The sequence below is a fragment of the Microcaecilia unicolor genome, chromosome 1 (assembly GCF_901765095.1).
Source record: "Microcaecilia unicolor chromosome 1, aMicUni1.1, whole genome shotgun sequence".
NCBI classification, from domain to species: domain Eukaryota; kingdom Metazoa; phylum Chordata; class Amphibia; order Gymnophiona; family Siphonopidae; genus Microcaecilia; species Microcaecilia unicolor.
Window position 1 is genome coordinate 463,126,304 of NC_044031.1, and position 16,505 is coordinate 463,142,808.

A 16,505-nucleotide genomic window follows, 5' to 3' on the forward strand; every position below is an offset into this window, starting at 1 on the left:
GCACTTTTCTTTTCATGGATTGACTACTGTAGTGCCATTTACTGTGGCATTAGGGCCTTGAATCTTCAACACTTACAGAGATGGCAAAATATGGCCATTAGACTTCTGTGCACTGCAGCTGATTTGATCATGTCACATCGTTCCTACATCAATCACTGGTTGCCCATATTGCATAGGGCTCATTTCAAAGCCCTTATGCTGGCCCATAAAGCATTCTACACAGGGCATTCATTTTATTTGTGTTTATTTTTAACTCATTACGCTTCCTCAAGGCCACTTCAATCCCTGGTTGAAAATGTATGGATTATACCACCCGTCTCACATGCCCATTTAGAGTCAATTCGCTCATCTGCATTTTTCCATTTAGCCCCGTCCCTATGGAATTCATTGCTGTGTTTGATAAGCTGCAAATCCTCTTATAAAAAGTATAAGACAACACCAAAGACCATGACAACTCCAGTAGTTGAGAGTAAATGGCAAGGACAGATCTAGATCAAGAATATATATGTTATATTGTGTCATATCCTAGGAGTTTATCTTATTGGGCAGACTGGATAGACCATGCAGGCCTTTATCTGCCGTTATCTACTATCTTACTACATGTTACTTTTTTTGAAACTGTTTTCAGTGAACTGTCACATCTGGCATGTCAGGACCATGGTGGACAGGTCAACTAGTTGTAGCACCATTTTCTTTATCCTAGCTCTGATTGTTCTATCCCTCTGTATTTGGAGTTTTTTTTTTTTTTTTTTTTTTTAATCTATCTGGTAGATTTGTAAACTGCTTTGATGTTTGGACTACAAAAGATGGCCCAGCAAGTCACAAATAAACATAAACCAATCATGGTGTATACAGGAATACCATGCCATGAATGGACAATGCAATATCTCTTGGTTATTTTTAAGATAATGCTGATCCTTCTACAAGGAGGCAAGAACACTACCAATTTGCATAACTGGCTCGGTTGCCACTAAGCAGTCCCCTTAATTTTCCAGAAGTTACAGTAAGTGATACATTATTTTCTATCACTTCAAAGACTAGAGTTCAATGGCCTAGTGGTTAGGGTGGTGGACTTTGGTCCTGGGGAACTGAGTTCGATTCCCACTTCAGGCACAGGCAGCACCTTGTGACTCTGGGCAAGTCACTTAACCCTCCATTGCCCCATGTAAGCCGCATTGAGCCTGCCATGAGTGGGAAAGCGCGGGGTACAAATGTAACAAAAAGAAAAAAGCTCAGATCACTGCTAAGATGTACAACAGCCATAAGTTACAGCCTAATATATTAAAGAGTACAATATACTTTAGGGCCACTAGGTGGTACTGTTTTGTTGTAGGGATTGAAGCACTGTGTATCAGTTACTGTTTTGTTGGCATTCTTACTGATACTTTGCTAAGATGATACCTTTCTCAAGTTGTTACAAGATGAAAAGCCTTGTACACTAAATAAAGTCCTGGTTCTGGTTGCATCTGTTTATTGAGTATGTTAGAATAAGCTCACTGTAACATACAATATCACTTAGCTTACCTGTTAGAGTATACTCAGACTGCTACTGAAAAAAAATGCAAACAAATCTGCCACTATTCATATCTTTTGTTTGGAACCAGCAATGCATGATCCCATACAAAGGGTTCGTAAGAGGAATTTTAAGGCATATGCATGATCTGTCCAGTAGTCTAGAGTTTCCCTGGGCTATTAGAAACCCCCTTCTGTATATAATCCTAGCCTGAGGGAAGCAGGAGTGTCTTATGCAACCACCGTGATTGCTAGATCTGAGTTAAAGTTATTATTATTTTTTTTTAATTAAATAATGTGCTGTATTTAAATGTCCATTGAGAAGGTAAGAGATAGCCAGCTTCAAGTATCATTTAAGAAACTGGCTCTCTCTTACCTTCTCAATGGACATTTAAATACAGCACATTAATTAAAAAATATATAATATTTGTAAAAACACTAAAATGATTCATAAAGTTTTTAAAATGAATAAAACTCAAGATATTAAGAAAATGACAAAATTACCACTATGCTGTCCTTGAAAATCACAAAATCAAATGTCTCAAATGAAAGAAGGGGACAAAGGGAAACTGCCAACCAGTGGCATAGCCAGATGGCCAATTCTGGGATGGCCTTAGCCCAAGGTGGGTGGGCATGTAATTCTCTCCCCCCCCCCCCCCCCCCCCCCCACCCATGACCTCAGTCTCTGCCCTTGGCTCCTCAAAATATAAATACTTGAGTTGGTGGGGATGCCAAGCACCGCCAGCCGAAGACCTCTCCTGCCCGAGTCGCACCTGCAGCACCACTTACTCAGCAGGTGCACTTCACCGCTAATGCTGGCTTTCCTGAGCATACTGACCATATGCAAGAGAGCTAACATTAGCGGCCAAGAACACCTGCTGAATAAGTGGTGATGCAGGTGCGACTCAAGCAGGAGAGGTGTTTTGCTGGTGGGGCTCGGCATCTCCACCAGCCAGGAAAGCAGAGGGGTTCCCAGCTGAAATTGCCCCCCTGTGGCTACCCCACTGCAGTCAATGGATTTCTAAAGGGACTAGCAAAAGTTTTTATTATTATTAGTGAAGTCATATAGAACAGAACACTCAGATTTCTACTTTCACTGGAAGTTTTTGGTAGAAGTTTTACTTTGTATAAAGTGCAAGAGAATTTCACACAAGGACAATTAGATGAAGTCTCAAGGTATTAATTACCCAGCGCATGGTAATCAAAATAGTGCCATTTCCTTACTGCAACACTCTGAAACAGATGCTGAAATTCACACTTTAATATGTGATTCAACAATTTCCCCAATTTCAAGCTCATTATTTAAAAATCTATATATAGTCAATTCCATACATATTGCAGATAAGCATCACAGTTTAGTGCAGTGTTCCAATGAGCCAATTTCCCCTACATCATCCAATATTTTTTCTTTGCAGTATATACATAAATCTGGTGATCAGATGCCTACAAAACCCAATTAAAGGCACATTACAGTTGCTCACCAGTGTGAATGATTAAATGTCTCAACTGGGACTTATCGATTTAACATTGACTGTTCTTAATTTATGACAACTCAAAGTTTGCATTGTTCTGCTCATGACAGAGGGCAAAAGAAACAAATAATTCACTCACAAAATTCAATTACAAATGCACAGTAATGAAACATATTTTACAACTATCAAAAAGTTGCAGAGTCTGCACTGTAAGCACTATAAAATCAAGCTTAATGACCTGAATCCCTACAACCAAGAGAAAGAGATGGAGGTAGGGAAAGAGAGAGAAAGAAAGATGACACAAATATTCAAAAACCCATAATACATACATGGTCAACATTTCCTCTGTGTACAGAAAGTTCAATTTCAGTTTTATGTACAGCTCACTTTTCTTAGAATAGTTCACTGTGGGATACCGTAAATTAAACTCATTTGAAATGTAAAGTAGCAGTCACGTCAATGATTCAAAGTGAGAAAGCTCTAGGACAAGTGGTCATGAATGAGGTAGGAAGTAGGTAGATTCAGAAGTCAGATACACTATCCCAGAAAGGGTTCTGAGCACGTGGAACAACCTCCTTACAAAAGGCAATAAAACAAAAATGTAGACTTCACAAAGGCATAGGAATAAGCTAGACAATCCATAGTTATCTGAAAGTAAGGGCAAAGAGAAACTGATCAATAGGGACTGTGGTGCAGCAAAACAGACTGGAGCAGGCAGACACAATGTGCCTGCCTATCTGCTGGCAATTCCTATTCCCTTCTTTTTGAATGTCTAAAAGTGTCAGTGCCTGTTATATTCTGTGACAACTGTACAGCTGTAAAAATAAGAGGAACATGTTTTAAATAAATAGCTAAATAAGACATTCATTACACTCCTAATCATCTTGCACATAAAGTGATACGTTGGGATCAAGGTTCGTTCATTTTCAACCCAAGAACGCACGACACATACCTGCTCCAGGCGACACTTGAGATCTGTCCCCTCCATTTGCCAGGCAGCCTTCTCAGTGGCATACTGCTGCCGGAGGCCGAGATGCTCCTGTTCTTCATCCCGCAGCTCAGATCGGAAATCATCTAACAGACCCTTCAGGGCACCCAAAAGCTGCCGATCCTCACTTGCCTTCAAAAACAAAGACTCGTTTAGACAAATCTCTTGTCAAAATGCTTTCTACTCTCTTTTTGCAACACGTTTTCATCTGGTTCAACTGTTAGGCAAGGGGTTCAAAGTTTGCAGATTTAATACGTTGCAAAAAGTATACAAGCGTTTTGAATTTTCTACTAGTACAAAAATATAATGCACACAGACTAACAATAAAGTAAAACCCCTAAACACTTAACTTTATAGCTGTGTTATCTATTAAAACTTTGAATGGTCTCTAGGCAAATCTATGACTCTCCACTGTGTGTCAGGAAGTACAATACAGAAGAGAAGCAGTCTCTTGAGAACAAATTATGCTCAGCTCTACAGGTACAAAAAGTTCTAATTCTCGACAAACGAGGTGCTGAATGCTACATAAGACTGGCTGTTTCCACGCTTGTTTACCATAGTACTCACTGAAAATGAGCACAAACGTTTCTTAGTAACCACTACGTTATTCCATCACTGAAAGTGTTTAAAAAAAAAATACTGAAGAACCGAACCATCTGCATTACAAATGCCAGCAAGATGGTTGTTCATAATTGTTCTAAACACTTTACATTTGTCATTGCTTCAAATCTTGCAACCGCTTTTTTTAAAACACTGAAATAACACCAAAAACAAGGGAATTTTCACACACCACAGATCAATTTGCTCCAGAAGGACCAGGAAATCAACATCATCTAATCTTTGACTGAATCAAACTGAGTAAATGAAGTCTTCTGTAAAAATATATGTTAAAATACAATGATGGAAACCTAAGTGTGTTTTTTTTGGTTTTGGGAGGAGGGGGAGCTGGGGGAAACAGTGGAAAGTGAAAGTATAGGGATTGCCAGGGGGATTAACAATAGTCCTTGAGGTCAAAAGATTCAGTTCCCTGCTCTAGGGGTGTGTCAAGATGGCGACACGCTGAGAGCTGCCGGTGAAGCGTTCTTGGAACTTGCTGACTTACTTTTTCTTTTTCTTTATAATGCCCCATACTAAACGGAAGGGGATCGTCAAGGCAGCAGCCTCGACTGCCAGGACATCGTCCCCACTTCAGCAGACGCTCGACCGCTACACCGTAAGGCCGCCTATTCAATCTACCGCGAGGAGCCCTGCTGCCGCTATGGGAGAAGACACCCCTAGCAACCTGGGGCTTGAAGTATCACTCTCCCCTCCGGAGGTCTATCCGCCGCCGCTCCCTGAAGATCGCCTTCTCTGGCGGGAACAGCTCAACCCGGAAGTGGTTGAGAGTTTGACCCTGGTACGAGGAATAGGAGAGGCGAACATTACAGGAGGCCTAGATTCTGAGGAATCTCAGGCAGTGAGACTCAAACCAGCGCCAGCTACCCTGGAGAGCATTTGGGAAGCTCTCCAGAGAGTGGACAAGACGATTGCCAGCTCATCTACTGAAATAAAAACTCTTGTAAGTACTGTTGAAAATTTAACTCTTGCATTTAATACAACAAAACAGGAAACATCAGAACAGCTAAACGCTATTAAACAAGAAGTTTCTAAAGTACAAGAGATTTCAACCACGGTTATAAAAGACAATCTCTCTATTCACCGTAGATTAGAGCAGCTAGAAAATTATAGTCGTAGGTTGAATTTACGATTCTTGAATTTTCCAAGGGAAATGGGGATAACACCATATGATGCCTTTAAAATATATCTACAAGAAATTTTGAACTTTACCCCTGAAACTATGCCCCCATTAAATAAAATATACTACATACAAACGAAGAAACCACCAGAAACTTCCCAACAAGTTACTCCACGGAAACAACAGGAAGAAGGAGAGTTAAATATATCTGAGATACTGGAAACGACCTTGAATGAAGACTCTGAAAGAACTACATTGATTGCATCATTCATATTTCAACAAGACTTGGAAGCAGTGCAATGCATGTACTTTAAAAAAAACACAATCTTTGTTCCGGGGGAAGAAAGTCTGGATTTTTCCAGACATTACCAAACAAACACAGGAAAGAAGGAAACTGTTTCTTTCAATGAGATCTGAAGTAATAAAAATGGGTGCTTCTTTCTATTTAAACTATCCCTGCAAATGTGTTATTAAATATGCTGATCTCAAGTACGTTTTCTATCAACCGGAACAATTGAAGACATTTGTAAATGCGAAAACAATTGGTTAATCGTCAATTCCCAAATAGATAGACAAATAAGTATTTGAATAGGATAGCGTGTTAAGCAAATTTCCTTAAGATTTTCTTCTTTGCTTTGCTGAGATTGTCTTCTTTCTCTTTTAGATACACACCCTCCCACCTGAAATTTGAGGTCTAAAGAAGAGTAACAATTACTTTGAAATAATGTATTTTTATTTTGAATGTATTCTTATCTGTGTTGCTTTTCAAGTGTAAAAACTTGTTGAATTGAGAAAAATTAATAAATAAAAAAATTAAAAAAAAAAAAGATTCAGTTCCAGACCGTACAGTATTATCAAAAGGTATACTGGCTGGAATGAAAAAAAAGTGATTCTCTACTTCCTCATGGCTTTATAGCATCAGAGCATTCTCAAAATTAAATCCAAATCTTCTAGCTCCACCTCTGCACACTTTCATAAACCATCCTCTCTGGCTCAGAGAACAGGCTACAGTTCCCAGCAGTTTCCATCATCAGAGCAAAAACCTTGCAGTCATCTGCTTGTTTGTTTGTTTTTTCTACTGAAGCTGAGATTAGGAAGGAGCTGTCCTACTGGCTAATACGTGGAGGGGCATAATCGAAAGGGGTGCCCATGTTTTCCTGTATTATCGAAACAAGATGGGCGTCCATCTTTCGTTTCGATAATACGGTCAGGGACGCCCAAATCGCGAAATTTAGGTTGACCTTAGAGATGGTCGTCCCCGATTTTCGCCGATAATGGAAGCCGAGGACGCCCATCTCAGAAACGACCAAATCCAAGCCATTTGGTCATGGGAAGAGCTAGCATTCGTAGTGCACTGGTCCCCCTGACATCCCAAGACACCAATCGGGTACCCTAGGGGGCACTGCAGTGGACTTCAGAAATTGCTCCCAGGTGCATAGCTCCCTTACCTTGGGCGCTGAGTTCCCAACCCTCCCCCCCCAAACCCACTCCCCACTGTACAACACTACCATAGCCCTAAGGGGTGAAGGGGGGCACCTACATGTGGGTACAGTGGGTTTCTGGTGGGTTTTGAAGGGCTCACATTTACCACCACAAGTGTAACAGGTAGAGGGGGGGGGGATGGGCCTGAGTCTGCCTGCCTGAAGTGCACTGCACCCACTAAAACTGCTCCAGGGACCTGCATACTGCTGTCAGGGAGCTGGGTATGACATTTGAGGCTGGAAAAAAATATTTGAAAAGTTTTTTTTAGGGTGGGAAGTGGTTAGTGACCACTGGCGGAGTAAGGGGAGGTCATCCCCGATTCCCTCCGGTGGTCATCTGGTCTGTTTGGGCACTTTTTTGAGACTTGGTCTTAAGAAAAAATGGGCCAAGTCGCCCAAGTGCTCATCAGGGATGCCCTTTTTTTTCCATTATCGGTCGAGGACGCCCATGTGTTAGGCACACCCCAGTCCCGCCTTCGCTATGTTTCCGACATGCCCCAGTGAACTTTGGTCATCCCTGCGACGGAAAGCAGTTGAGGACGCCCAAAATCGGCTTTCGATTAAGCTGATTTGGCGACCCTGGGAGAAGGACGCCCATCTCCCGGTTTGTGTCGAAGGATGGGTGCCCTTCTCTTTCGAAAATAAGCCTGATAGATTTACAATGGAGCCATGCAGCTGGCTTCACAACATAACTTGATTTTATAACAGAATGCCTACATGATCAGTCCAAAAGGTGCCTATTTTAAGCCTATTTTATCAAGGCAACATAGGAACCTCTGAGCATTTATAAAATACGGTCTAAGCACTAGTCCCTGTAGTGTATACATGCTGAACAAATATTTACACCTGCTCCAAACTACTACTGTTTCAGACATCCTGAGGGGATAGAATCATGAGGCACTGTAATTGACTGCAGTGCTGCTAAGGTCTTAGTTAAAGCCAGTGAAGACGGCATATTGAACTCAGAAAAAGTCTATGAGAAGAGAGGTCAAACCAGGTCAAAGTACCTGGCACGATCCTAAGTGGATGCTACTCATCCTTTAAAATAAGCAGTGGATTTTCCCAAGTCCACCTTAACAATGGCTTATGGACTTTTCTTATAGGAAATTAGCCAAACCTTTTTTAAACCTTGCAAAGCTAACTGCTTTTACCACATTCTCTGGCAACAAATTCCAGAGTTTAAATACACGCGGAGTGAAAAAAATATTTTCTCTGGCTTGTTTTAAATCTACTGTTTGGTAGCTTCATTGCATGCCCCCTAGTCCTTGCATTTTTGGAAAGGGTAAACAAGTGATTCATGTCTACCCATTCCACTCCACTCAGTATTTTATAGACCTAGATAATTTTCCTGGGTGGTGACTCCTAATGTGGAACCTTGCATCATGTACCTATAATTTGGGTTCCTCTTTCCCACACGCATCACTTTGAAATTGCTAACATTAAATGTCATCTGCCATTGGGATGCCCAATTTCCCAGTCTCGTAAGGTCATCATGCAATTTTTCACAGTCCTCTTGTGATTTAACAACTTTGAATAACTGTGTCATCAGCAAACTTAATTACATCTCTAGTTACTCCCATCTCTACATCATTTATAAATATGTTAAAAAGCAGTGGTCCCAGCACAGACCCCTGGGGAACACCACTATCTACCCTTCTCCATTGAGAATACTGACCATTTAACCCTACTCTCTCTGTTTTCTATCCTTTAACCAGTTTTTAATCCACAATAGGATATTACCTTCTATCCCATGACTTTCTAATTTCCTCAGGAATCTTTCATGAGGTGCTTTGTCAAATGCCTTTTGAAAACCCAGATACACAATATCGACCAGCTCACCTTTTTTGGAGTGCCGGAATATACCCGGCGGTAATCGGGCAGTTCCACGCGCGGCCCAGTTAACGCAGGAGAGCCCCTACTGCCACCTCAATGGGTGGCGGTAAGGGTTCCCCCCGAAACGGCTGCGCGGCATGTGCTTTACTTGCTGCCTGGCCATTTCCTGTAGGAAAGCGAGACTTCCCTTTTACCAGCTGCCGGTACAAGAGGGCCTCGGCCGCGTGTAAAACACAAGCTGATGCCGGTGCCACAACTTGGTAAAATGGGCCCCGAGTTTGTTGTGGCACACATACATCTAACCCTCAAACCAATGCAGCCAACACAATGCACATACACCTGCCCATGGACCTGAAGCTGAGAACAGGTCAACTGGTTATAATCATAATGTGGAGGAGTGGCCTAGTGGTTGTGGAGGAGTGGCCTAGTGGTTAGGGTGGTGGACTTTGGTCCTGGGGAACTGAGGAACTGAGTTCGATTCCCAGCACAGGCAGCTCCTTGTGACTCTGGGCAAGTCACTTAACCCTCCACTGCCTGCCGCATTGAGCCTGCCATGAGTGGGAAAAAGTGCGGGGTACAAATGCAACAAAAATAAATAAAAATAATCAATCATTAGGCTGATGCAGCCAATACAAACTTTAAAGTGGCAACAACAAACCTAGGTAATTAGTCTCACTTCCTTAGAGGGTTGCCCCTTTAGATATTCACTTGTTCACATCTACATGATCAAATGACACAGCCTAGTAAACACAAAAACAGGATGACCTGGCTCTATGCCATGAAAAACAATATTCTAAAGTTCTAACTATCATTGCAAATAGCTTTAATGCTATTAAATAGAACAGATTCTCCGCATTCAGCAGGAAACAAACTTTTATACACACAGGCAAAATCAGTTATATCTTTATGTTCAGATTTGTTTTGTATTTGTAGTTGCAGCATGTAAGCCAAGCCAACAGTAATTTCCTGCTAGAGTTTGTAATCTCTGTTCATATAGGTTAGTCATGAATGTGACCCGTTTTCTTTGGTCACTGAGAGACTAGCTATATTCAAGCTTTAGCTCAGGTACATACTTTGAGACTCTACTGGCCATTTCCTTAGCTCTTAGCATTTGGGGTAGTCCTTGCTCCCATCTCTACAGTGCAGAATTCTCCATCTTAGGCTCAAGAATAAATAGTCCACAGCTCACTCTCTCTCCCCCCTCTCTAAATCTGGAAATGCACCCTCTTCCTGCCTGATGCCCACCATCTTCCTCTCATTGAATTGAGGGGCCCTTTTACTAAGCTGCGCCAATTCGGAAATACCGTTGTATGTGCATCCAGTAGGCATGCCAGAAATTTTTGGCCAAAAAAAAGGCCTTTTTTGCAGGTGTGCTGAAAAATGGACCTGCGCGCGTCCAATTCACACATCTACTCCAGTGAAGGCCACTTTACGGAACACCTTAGTAAAAGGACCCCTTAGCATTTATCAAGTCAAAAAGACAGACATTCATCTCTTACTGATGCTTAACATCCACATTCGCAGTAATTTAGAATCCATCTCCCCACTCAACATCCACCACTTTTGTCTGGCAGCCAATTTTGGTTTAGATTATACCTTTTTCAGCTGTAGCTCAATGTGAGTTATATTCAGATACAGAAGGCACTTTCTTGTCCCCAGAGGGCTTTAAATTTAATGTTGTACCTGAGGCAATGTGTTAAATGATTTGTCCAAGATCAAAAGGACTTGAACTGGAATATCCTGGTTTTTAGCCCAATGCTCTAACCATTATGAGAAGGTATAGCAAATCTTCCATTTACAGTGGTGGAAATAAGTATTTGATCCCTTGCTGATTTTGTAAGTTTGCCCACTGACAAAGACATGAGCAGCCCATAATTGAAGGGTAGGTTATTGGTAACAGTGAGAGATAGCACATCACAAATTAAATCCGGAAAATCACATTGTGGAAAGTATATGAATTTATTTGCATTCTGCAGAGGGAAATAAGTATTTAATCCCTCTGGCAAACAAGACCTAATACTTGGTGGCAAAACCCTTGTTGGCAAGCACAGCGGTCAGACGTCTTCTGTAGTTGATGATGAGGTTTGCACACATGTCAGGAGGAATTTTGGTCCACTCCTCTTTGCAGATCATCTCTAAATCATTAAGAGTTCTGGGCTGTCGCTTGGCAACTCGCAGCTTCAGCTCCCTCCATAAGTTTTCAATGGGATTAAGGTCTGGTGACTGGCTAGGCCACTCCATGACCCTAATGTGCTTCTTCCTGAGCCACTCCTTTGTTGCCTTGGCTGTATGTTTTGGGTCATTGTCGTGCTGGAAGACCCAGCCACGACCCATTTTTAAGGCCCTGGCGGAGGGAAGGAGGTTGTCACTCAGAATTGTACGGTACATGGCCCCATCCATTCTCCCATTGATGCGGTGAAGTAGTCCTGTGCCCTTAGCAGAGAAACACCCCCAAAACATAACATTTCCACCTCCATGCTTGACAGTGGGGACGGTGTTCTTTGGGTCATAGGCAGCATTTCTCTTCCTCCAAACACGGCGAGTTGAGTTCATGCCAAAGAGCTCAATTTTTGTCTCATCTGACCACAGCACCTTCTCCCAATCACTCTCGGCATCATCCAGGTGTTCACTGGCAAACTTCAGACGGGCCGTCACATGTGCCTTCCGGAGCAGGGGGACCTTGCGGGCACTGCAGGATTGCAATCCGTTATGTCGTAATGTGTTACCAATGGTTTTCGTGGTGACAGTGGTCCGAGCTGCCTTGAGATCATTGACAAGTTCCCCCCTTGTAGTTGTAGGCTGATTTCTAACCTTCCTCATGATCAAGGATACCCCACAAGGTGAGATTTTGCGTGGAGCCCCAGATCTTTGTCGATTGACAGTCATTTTGTACTTCTTCCATTTTCTTACTATGGCACCAACAGTTGTCTCCTTCTCGCCCAGCGTCTTACTGATGGTTTTGTAGCCCATTCCAGCCTTGTGCAGGTGTATGAACTTGTCCCTGACATCCTTAGACAGCTCCTTGCTCTTGGCCATTTTGTAGAGGTTAGAGTCTGACTGATTCACTGAGTCTGTGGACAGGTGTCTTTCATACAGGTGACCATTGCAGACAGCTGTATGTCATGCAGGTAACGAGTTGATTTGGAGCATCTACCTGGTCTGTAGGGGCCAGATCTCTTACTGGTTGGTGGGGGATCAAATACTTATTTCCCTCTGCAGAATGCAAATAAATTCATATACTTTCCACAATGTGATTTTCCGGATTTAATTTGTGATGTGCTATCTCTCACTGTTACCAATAACCTACCCTTCAATTATGGGCTGCTCATGTCTTTGTCAGTGGGCAAACTTACAAAATCAGCAAGGGATCAAATACTTATTTCCACCACTGTATAAGCATGGCCAGATTACTGTATCAACTAGGCACTTGCTTAAGGCCAAAGGTTTATGCCAAGCTCTGGTAACTGGCAAGAGTCTCCTGCACAGAAGCGGAAAAATCTGACCAGATGTGTGATTCTTGGGATCAGAGCAATTGGCACTTTTAATTAAGGAAAGTTGACATGATCTTTAAACAGCTAAACTTTCTGGTAATCCATCACCTGCCTGATTCTCTAGAATCAGACATGCTTCTTTCCCACCTCCACATAGCTCCAACCCTTCTTTAAATTTGTTGACGCCTTTTGTGATCTGCCAGGGCACACGCCAAGGATGTCCTTTATCTCCTTTGTTATTCGTTTTGACTTTAGATCTAGTTATTAGAGACATTCTAGCTAATCTGGACATTCAGGGAGTAAAATTTACTACTTCTGAATTTAACATTTCTGCATTTGTAGATGACTTGTTAATTCATATTACAGATCCTCATACATGACTAGAGGTATTAATGGAATCTTTTGAGGAATATGGGATTTTTTTCTGGTTTTCGTTTAAATTTTTCAGGAATCCTTGGCACTGGCCTCACTGGATTCCCTTTGATGGGCTGGGTGGATCAGTTCCCACTAAGATGGACGTCTTATTCTTTTTGTTACTTGGGGATTAAATTGTCCATGAAAACATCTGAGTTATATTGGCTTAATAGCTCTCATTTGTTTGATTCCACGATTGCCATAGTGCAGGGATGACAGTGTCCTGGATGGTTATATACCTTGCAAATACTTGCCCGTAAACTTTTGAAAAAGACATTCATAATTTTCATAGACACCTTTCTAATTTTTGTTGGGGTGGTAAGAAGTGAAAAATCCCTATACAAATGTTGCTGACTGGGGGATGGGAGATTTAGGGATCACCAATTTACATAAATATAACTTAGCTTGTTTAGCTCATCATTTGGGGGATTGGATTTTAGATACGGAGGAATATTGCCCCATCCGGATAGACCGGGAGCTCTTTGCACCATGGTATTTTACTTCCTTTTTACAGGTGCCTTGAACTTTGCTCCGATCTGGGTTGCGGGTTAGTCTTTTGTTACTTCCTCTTAGGAAATTGTGGCAAGTCCTCACAAGACACTGGGGTGTATTTCCTCAGGTTTGGTTCTTCTCCCTATTTGTGGTAATGTGGAATTTCTGCCAGGGGTTGAGAAAGGGGACCTTCCAACAATGGGCGAGTTTATGGATTACGGGCTTGGAACATGTCCTTCATCTAAATGGATTTTTACTACCTTTACAATCATTGGGGGACGGCTTGTTGGCTAAGTTGGTGGATATTTTTGCCTATCATCAGTTGTGGCACTATGTTTCTGCTCTGGATTGGAATGCACTCTCTGGCAGTCACAGTACTCATTTCGCTTCTCTTTTATATCTGCATGATAGAGATCAGCTGTCTGTTTTGTTGCTTCTTAAGACCATTTGGACATTTTTTTCCTTCTAGAAATCTCTGCTCTACAGGCTAAATGGGAAATGGATTTGCAGAGGTCTTTGGCCTATGTTGACATTAGTAGACTGGTTTCTAGGATTTCAACTCTGGTTGTAGCAGTGGATCTGCGGGAATGCCAATTTAGAGTACATAATCGGGTCTTTATCTCTCAAACACAACTTTTCAATATGGGCAGCATTGACACTCCTCTTTGTACATAAATGTAATCAGCAACCTAATTCCTTTTTTCACGCCTTTTGGGTGTGTCCTAAGATTCATTTTTTTTTATCCAAGGTAGTCCAATATTTAGAATGCCTTTTGGGGACCTAATACTATTATCGGCAATGGGTCTTTTGTTGGATAAATATATGAAGTGTTTTTGTTGCAGAGTGGGGGTAGTCGTCTGCTCATCCACAAGACGGCCTTTTTGGGTAAAACGATTATTTTAAGGGTTTGGACTGTTCCTGACCCTCCTTTGTTCTGGAATTGGCATCATTTTTTTTCACAGTAATGTGAAAAAAGGGGAAAACTCACTCAGAATCAACCTCAATGGTACAACACAAAGAGCGAGCAAAAACTCAGAATGTGATTCACAGCACTTCAACAAAAAATAGGGGGAAAACACCTCAGAAAGGAATGACCTGCTGCTGCAAGCCTATGGTAATTGAGCTCCAACAGATGGAGCACGCGTTAAGTGCCACTGCTGAGCCTGAAGGAGTATCCACGAATTGAGAACCCAGTGTCCCCTGAAGAAGCCTTTTGGTGAAACGGGTCCGTTGGGTCTCGGTTGTCATTCGGGAGAACTACATATGTCAAGCTCAGCCAGTTAAGCTGAATTTTTATTTACCTTGATTGATTTTTACATGTTTGGCAGTGAGTTGTGCTGGTTACACAGTGATTATTCTTTTTTTCTTTTCTAGCTGATGCATGAGGCAAAAAAACATTCAAAAAAATAATTAAATGACACAAACAATTTTTACCAACCTTTGTGGTTGGTTGGGGGTTTTTGACCAATGATTACAGAAAACAGGCACGAGACAAGGATTGTCTAATCACCGTAGGCTTGCAGCAGCAGGTCATTCCTTTCTGACATCATTTTTTTCACCATATTATGCTGATGGAGAAGCTCTTATCTGGAGTCCTTATATATATATATATATATATATATATATATATATATATATATATATATATATATATATATACACACACACACATACATTCCCTTTCTCTCAGAGCTCGCAGTCTGATTTTGAATACTTTGTATGATTTTTTTTTTGTAGGGGGTGGATGGTTGGGGTGTTGAATTTGTTTTGGGACAGATGTTCTTTGTCGTTCAGGGGGGCTATCAGACACTGTGTTTTTGCTCGATTGATGTATCATTATTCCCAATGCTGCTTATTCGTTTATTTACTATACTAATAAACAGATTTAAACATAAATGGGCTTGACCCACAGTTATATTTAATCAGGAGTTACACGATTCTTCCAGTCCTCTTTACAGATGCTACTACATGAGTGTGGCATTTCATTTTGCCCTAGTGATATTTATCCAAACACATATTTGAATACCTAATTGTGCTGCAGAACCTTTCTGCTTTACTTCCTCCTGCCTCCCACTCTGCCTCAATCTGCAGAGCCAATTCATTCCAATTAGATTTCATTTTCTTTCTAAACAAGACAGACTTCATTGCCCCAGATTCATTTGGCCTCTAGAACAAATATCTGGCAGATAATCATTTAGAAAAAAAAACAAACAAACCACTAACACCTGTTTACCCTAATATACACATGCCCTTGATTTGCCTTCACTGTTGCTCAGACCTGCACGAGTCTACTTCTGCTCAAGACCAGCGTAAGTTTGAGCTGGGACTCTGCTGCAGCAACAAAATTTATCACTCCTGAAGGGTTAGTAAGTAAGGCTGCATTTCTGAAGTAGGCTGTGAGAAATGTAAGGCCATTTGTAACTGTTCTGTATGCTGTTTTATTTTCTTTAATATGTAATTTGTATTTCTTATCTTTTCATCACATTTTATTCTTTAATTTATTTAGTGCTGCATTTTGAATTCGTAATCGCGATTAATCACGCAATTCAAGGTATGTTATTTATTTTTGTTCCTACTGCAGCTCCTTGTGACTCTGGGTAATGGAGGGTTAAGTGACTTGCCCTGATTCACAGGGAGCTGCAGTAGGGAAGTAAATAAAATACCATTAATCATCATTAAAGGTTTAATCAAAATGCAGCCCTATTGAGCCAAAAAAATTCTAAAGCCTTCCTTAAACCACCCCACCATCTCAATTATTATTTTTTTAAGAATAATTGTTCCAGGTAACTAACTATGCATAGTAGTGCTAAAAAATTACATTCTTAAACCATTAATCAAAGGGTGGTAGGGGTGGTGATGGCCTGGCATGCAGTGATTTAGCCCTACCGCCGGGCTCTCCCAGGAACCGTCTGGTAGTTCTGGCTTTCCCACACACCATTTCCAGCACTAGAAAATACACCTTCATTCTCCAGTGCTGGGGGTGTGCCCATCAGTAAATCGGTTAGTGTGTGGCGCTGCCCGATTACCGCCAGAGCCCTCACCTCCTCCTAACTAGCAGTTGGTAAGGGCTCCTGCAGTAAATGACCT

General features: G+C 41.6%; 1 protein-coding gene across 1 annotated transcript in view; it reads right to left on the reverse strand.

Moving 5' to 3' along the window:
- Positions 1-16,505, reverse strand: part of MTCL1 (microtubule crosslinking factor 1) — a 474,698-nt gene that overhangs the window by 152,552 nt on the left and 305,641 nt on the right. The window contains exon 10 of the mRNA XM_030187538.1: positions 3,937-4,104. Coding sequence (XP_030043398.1) covers positions 3,937-4,104 — 168 coding nt within the window. The remainder of the gene's footprint in view (positions 1-3,936; positions 4,105-16,505) is intronic.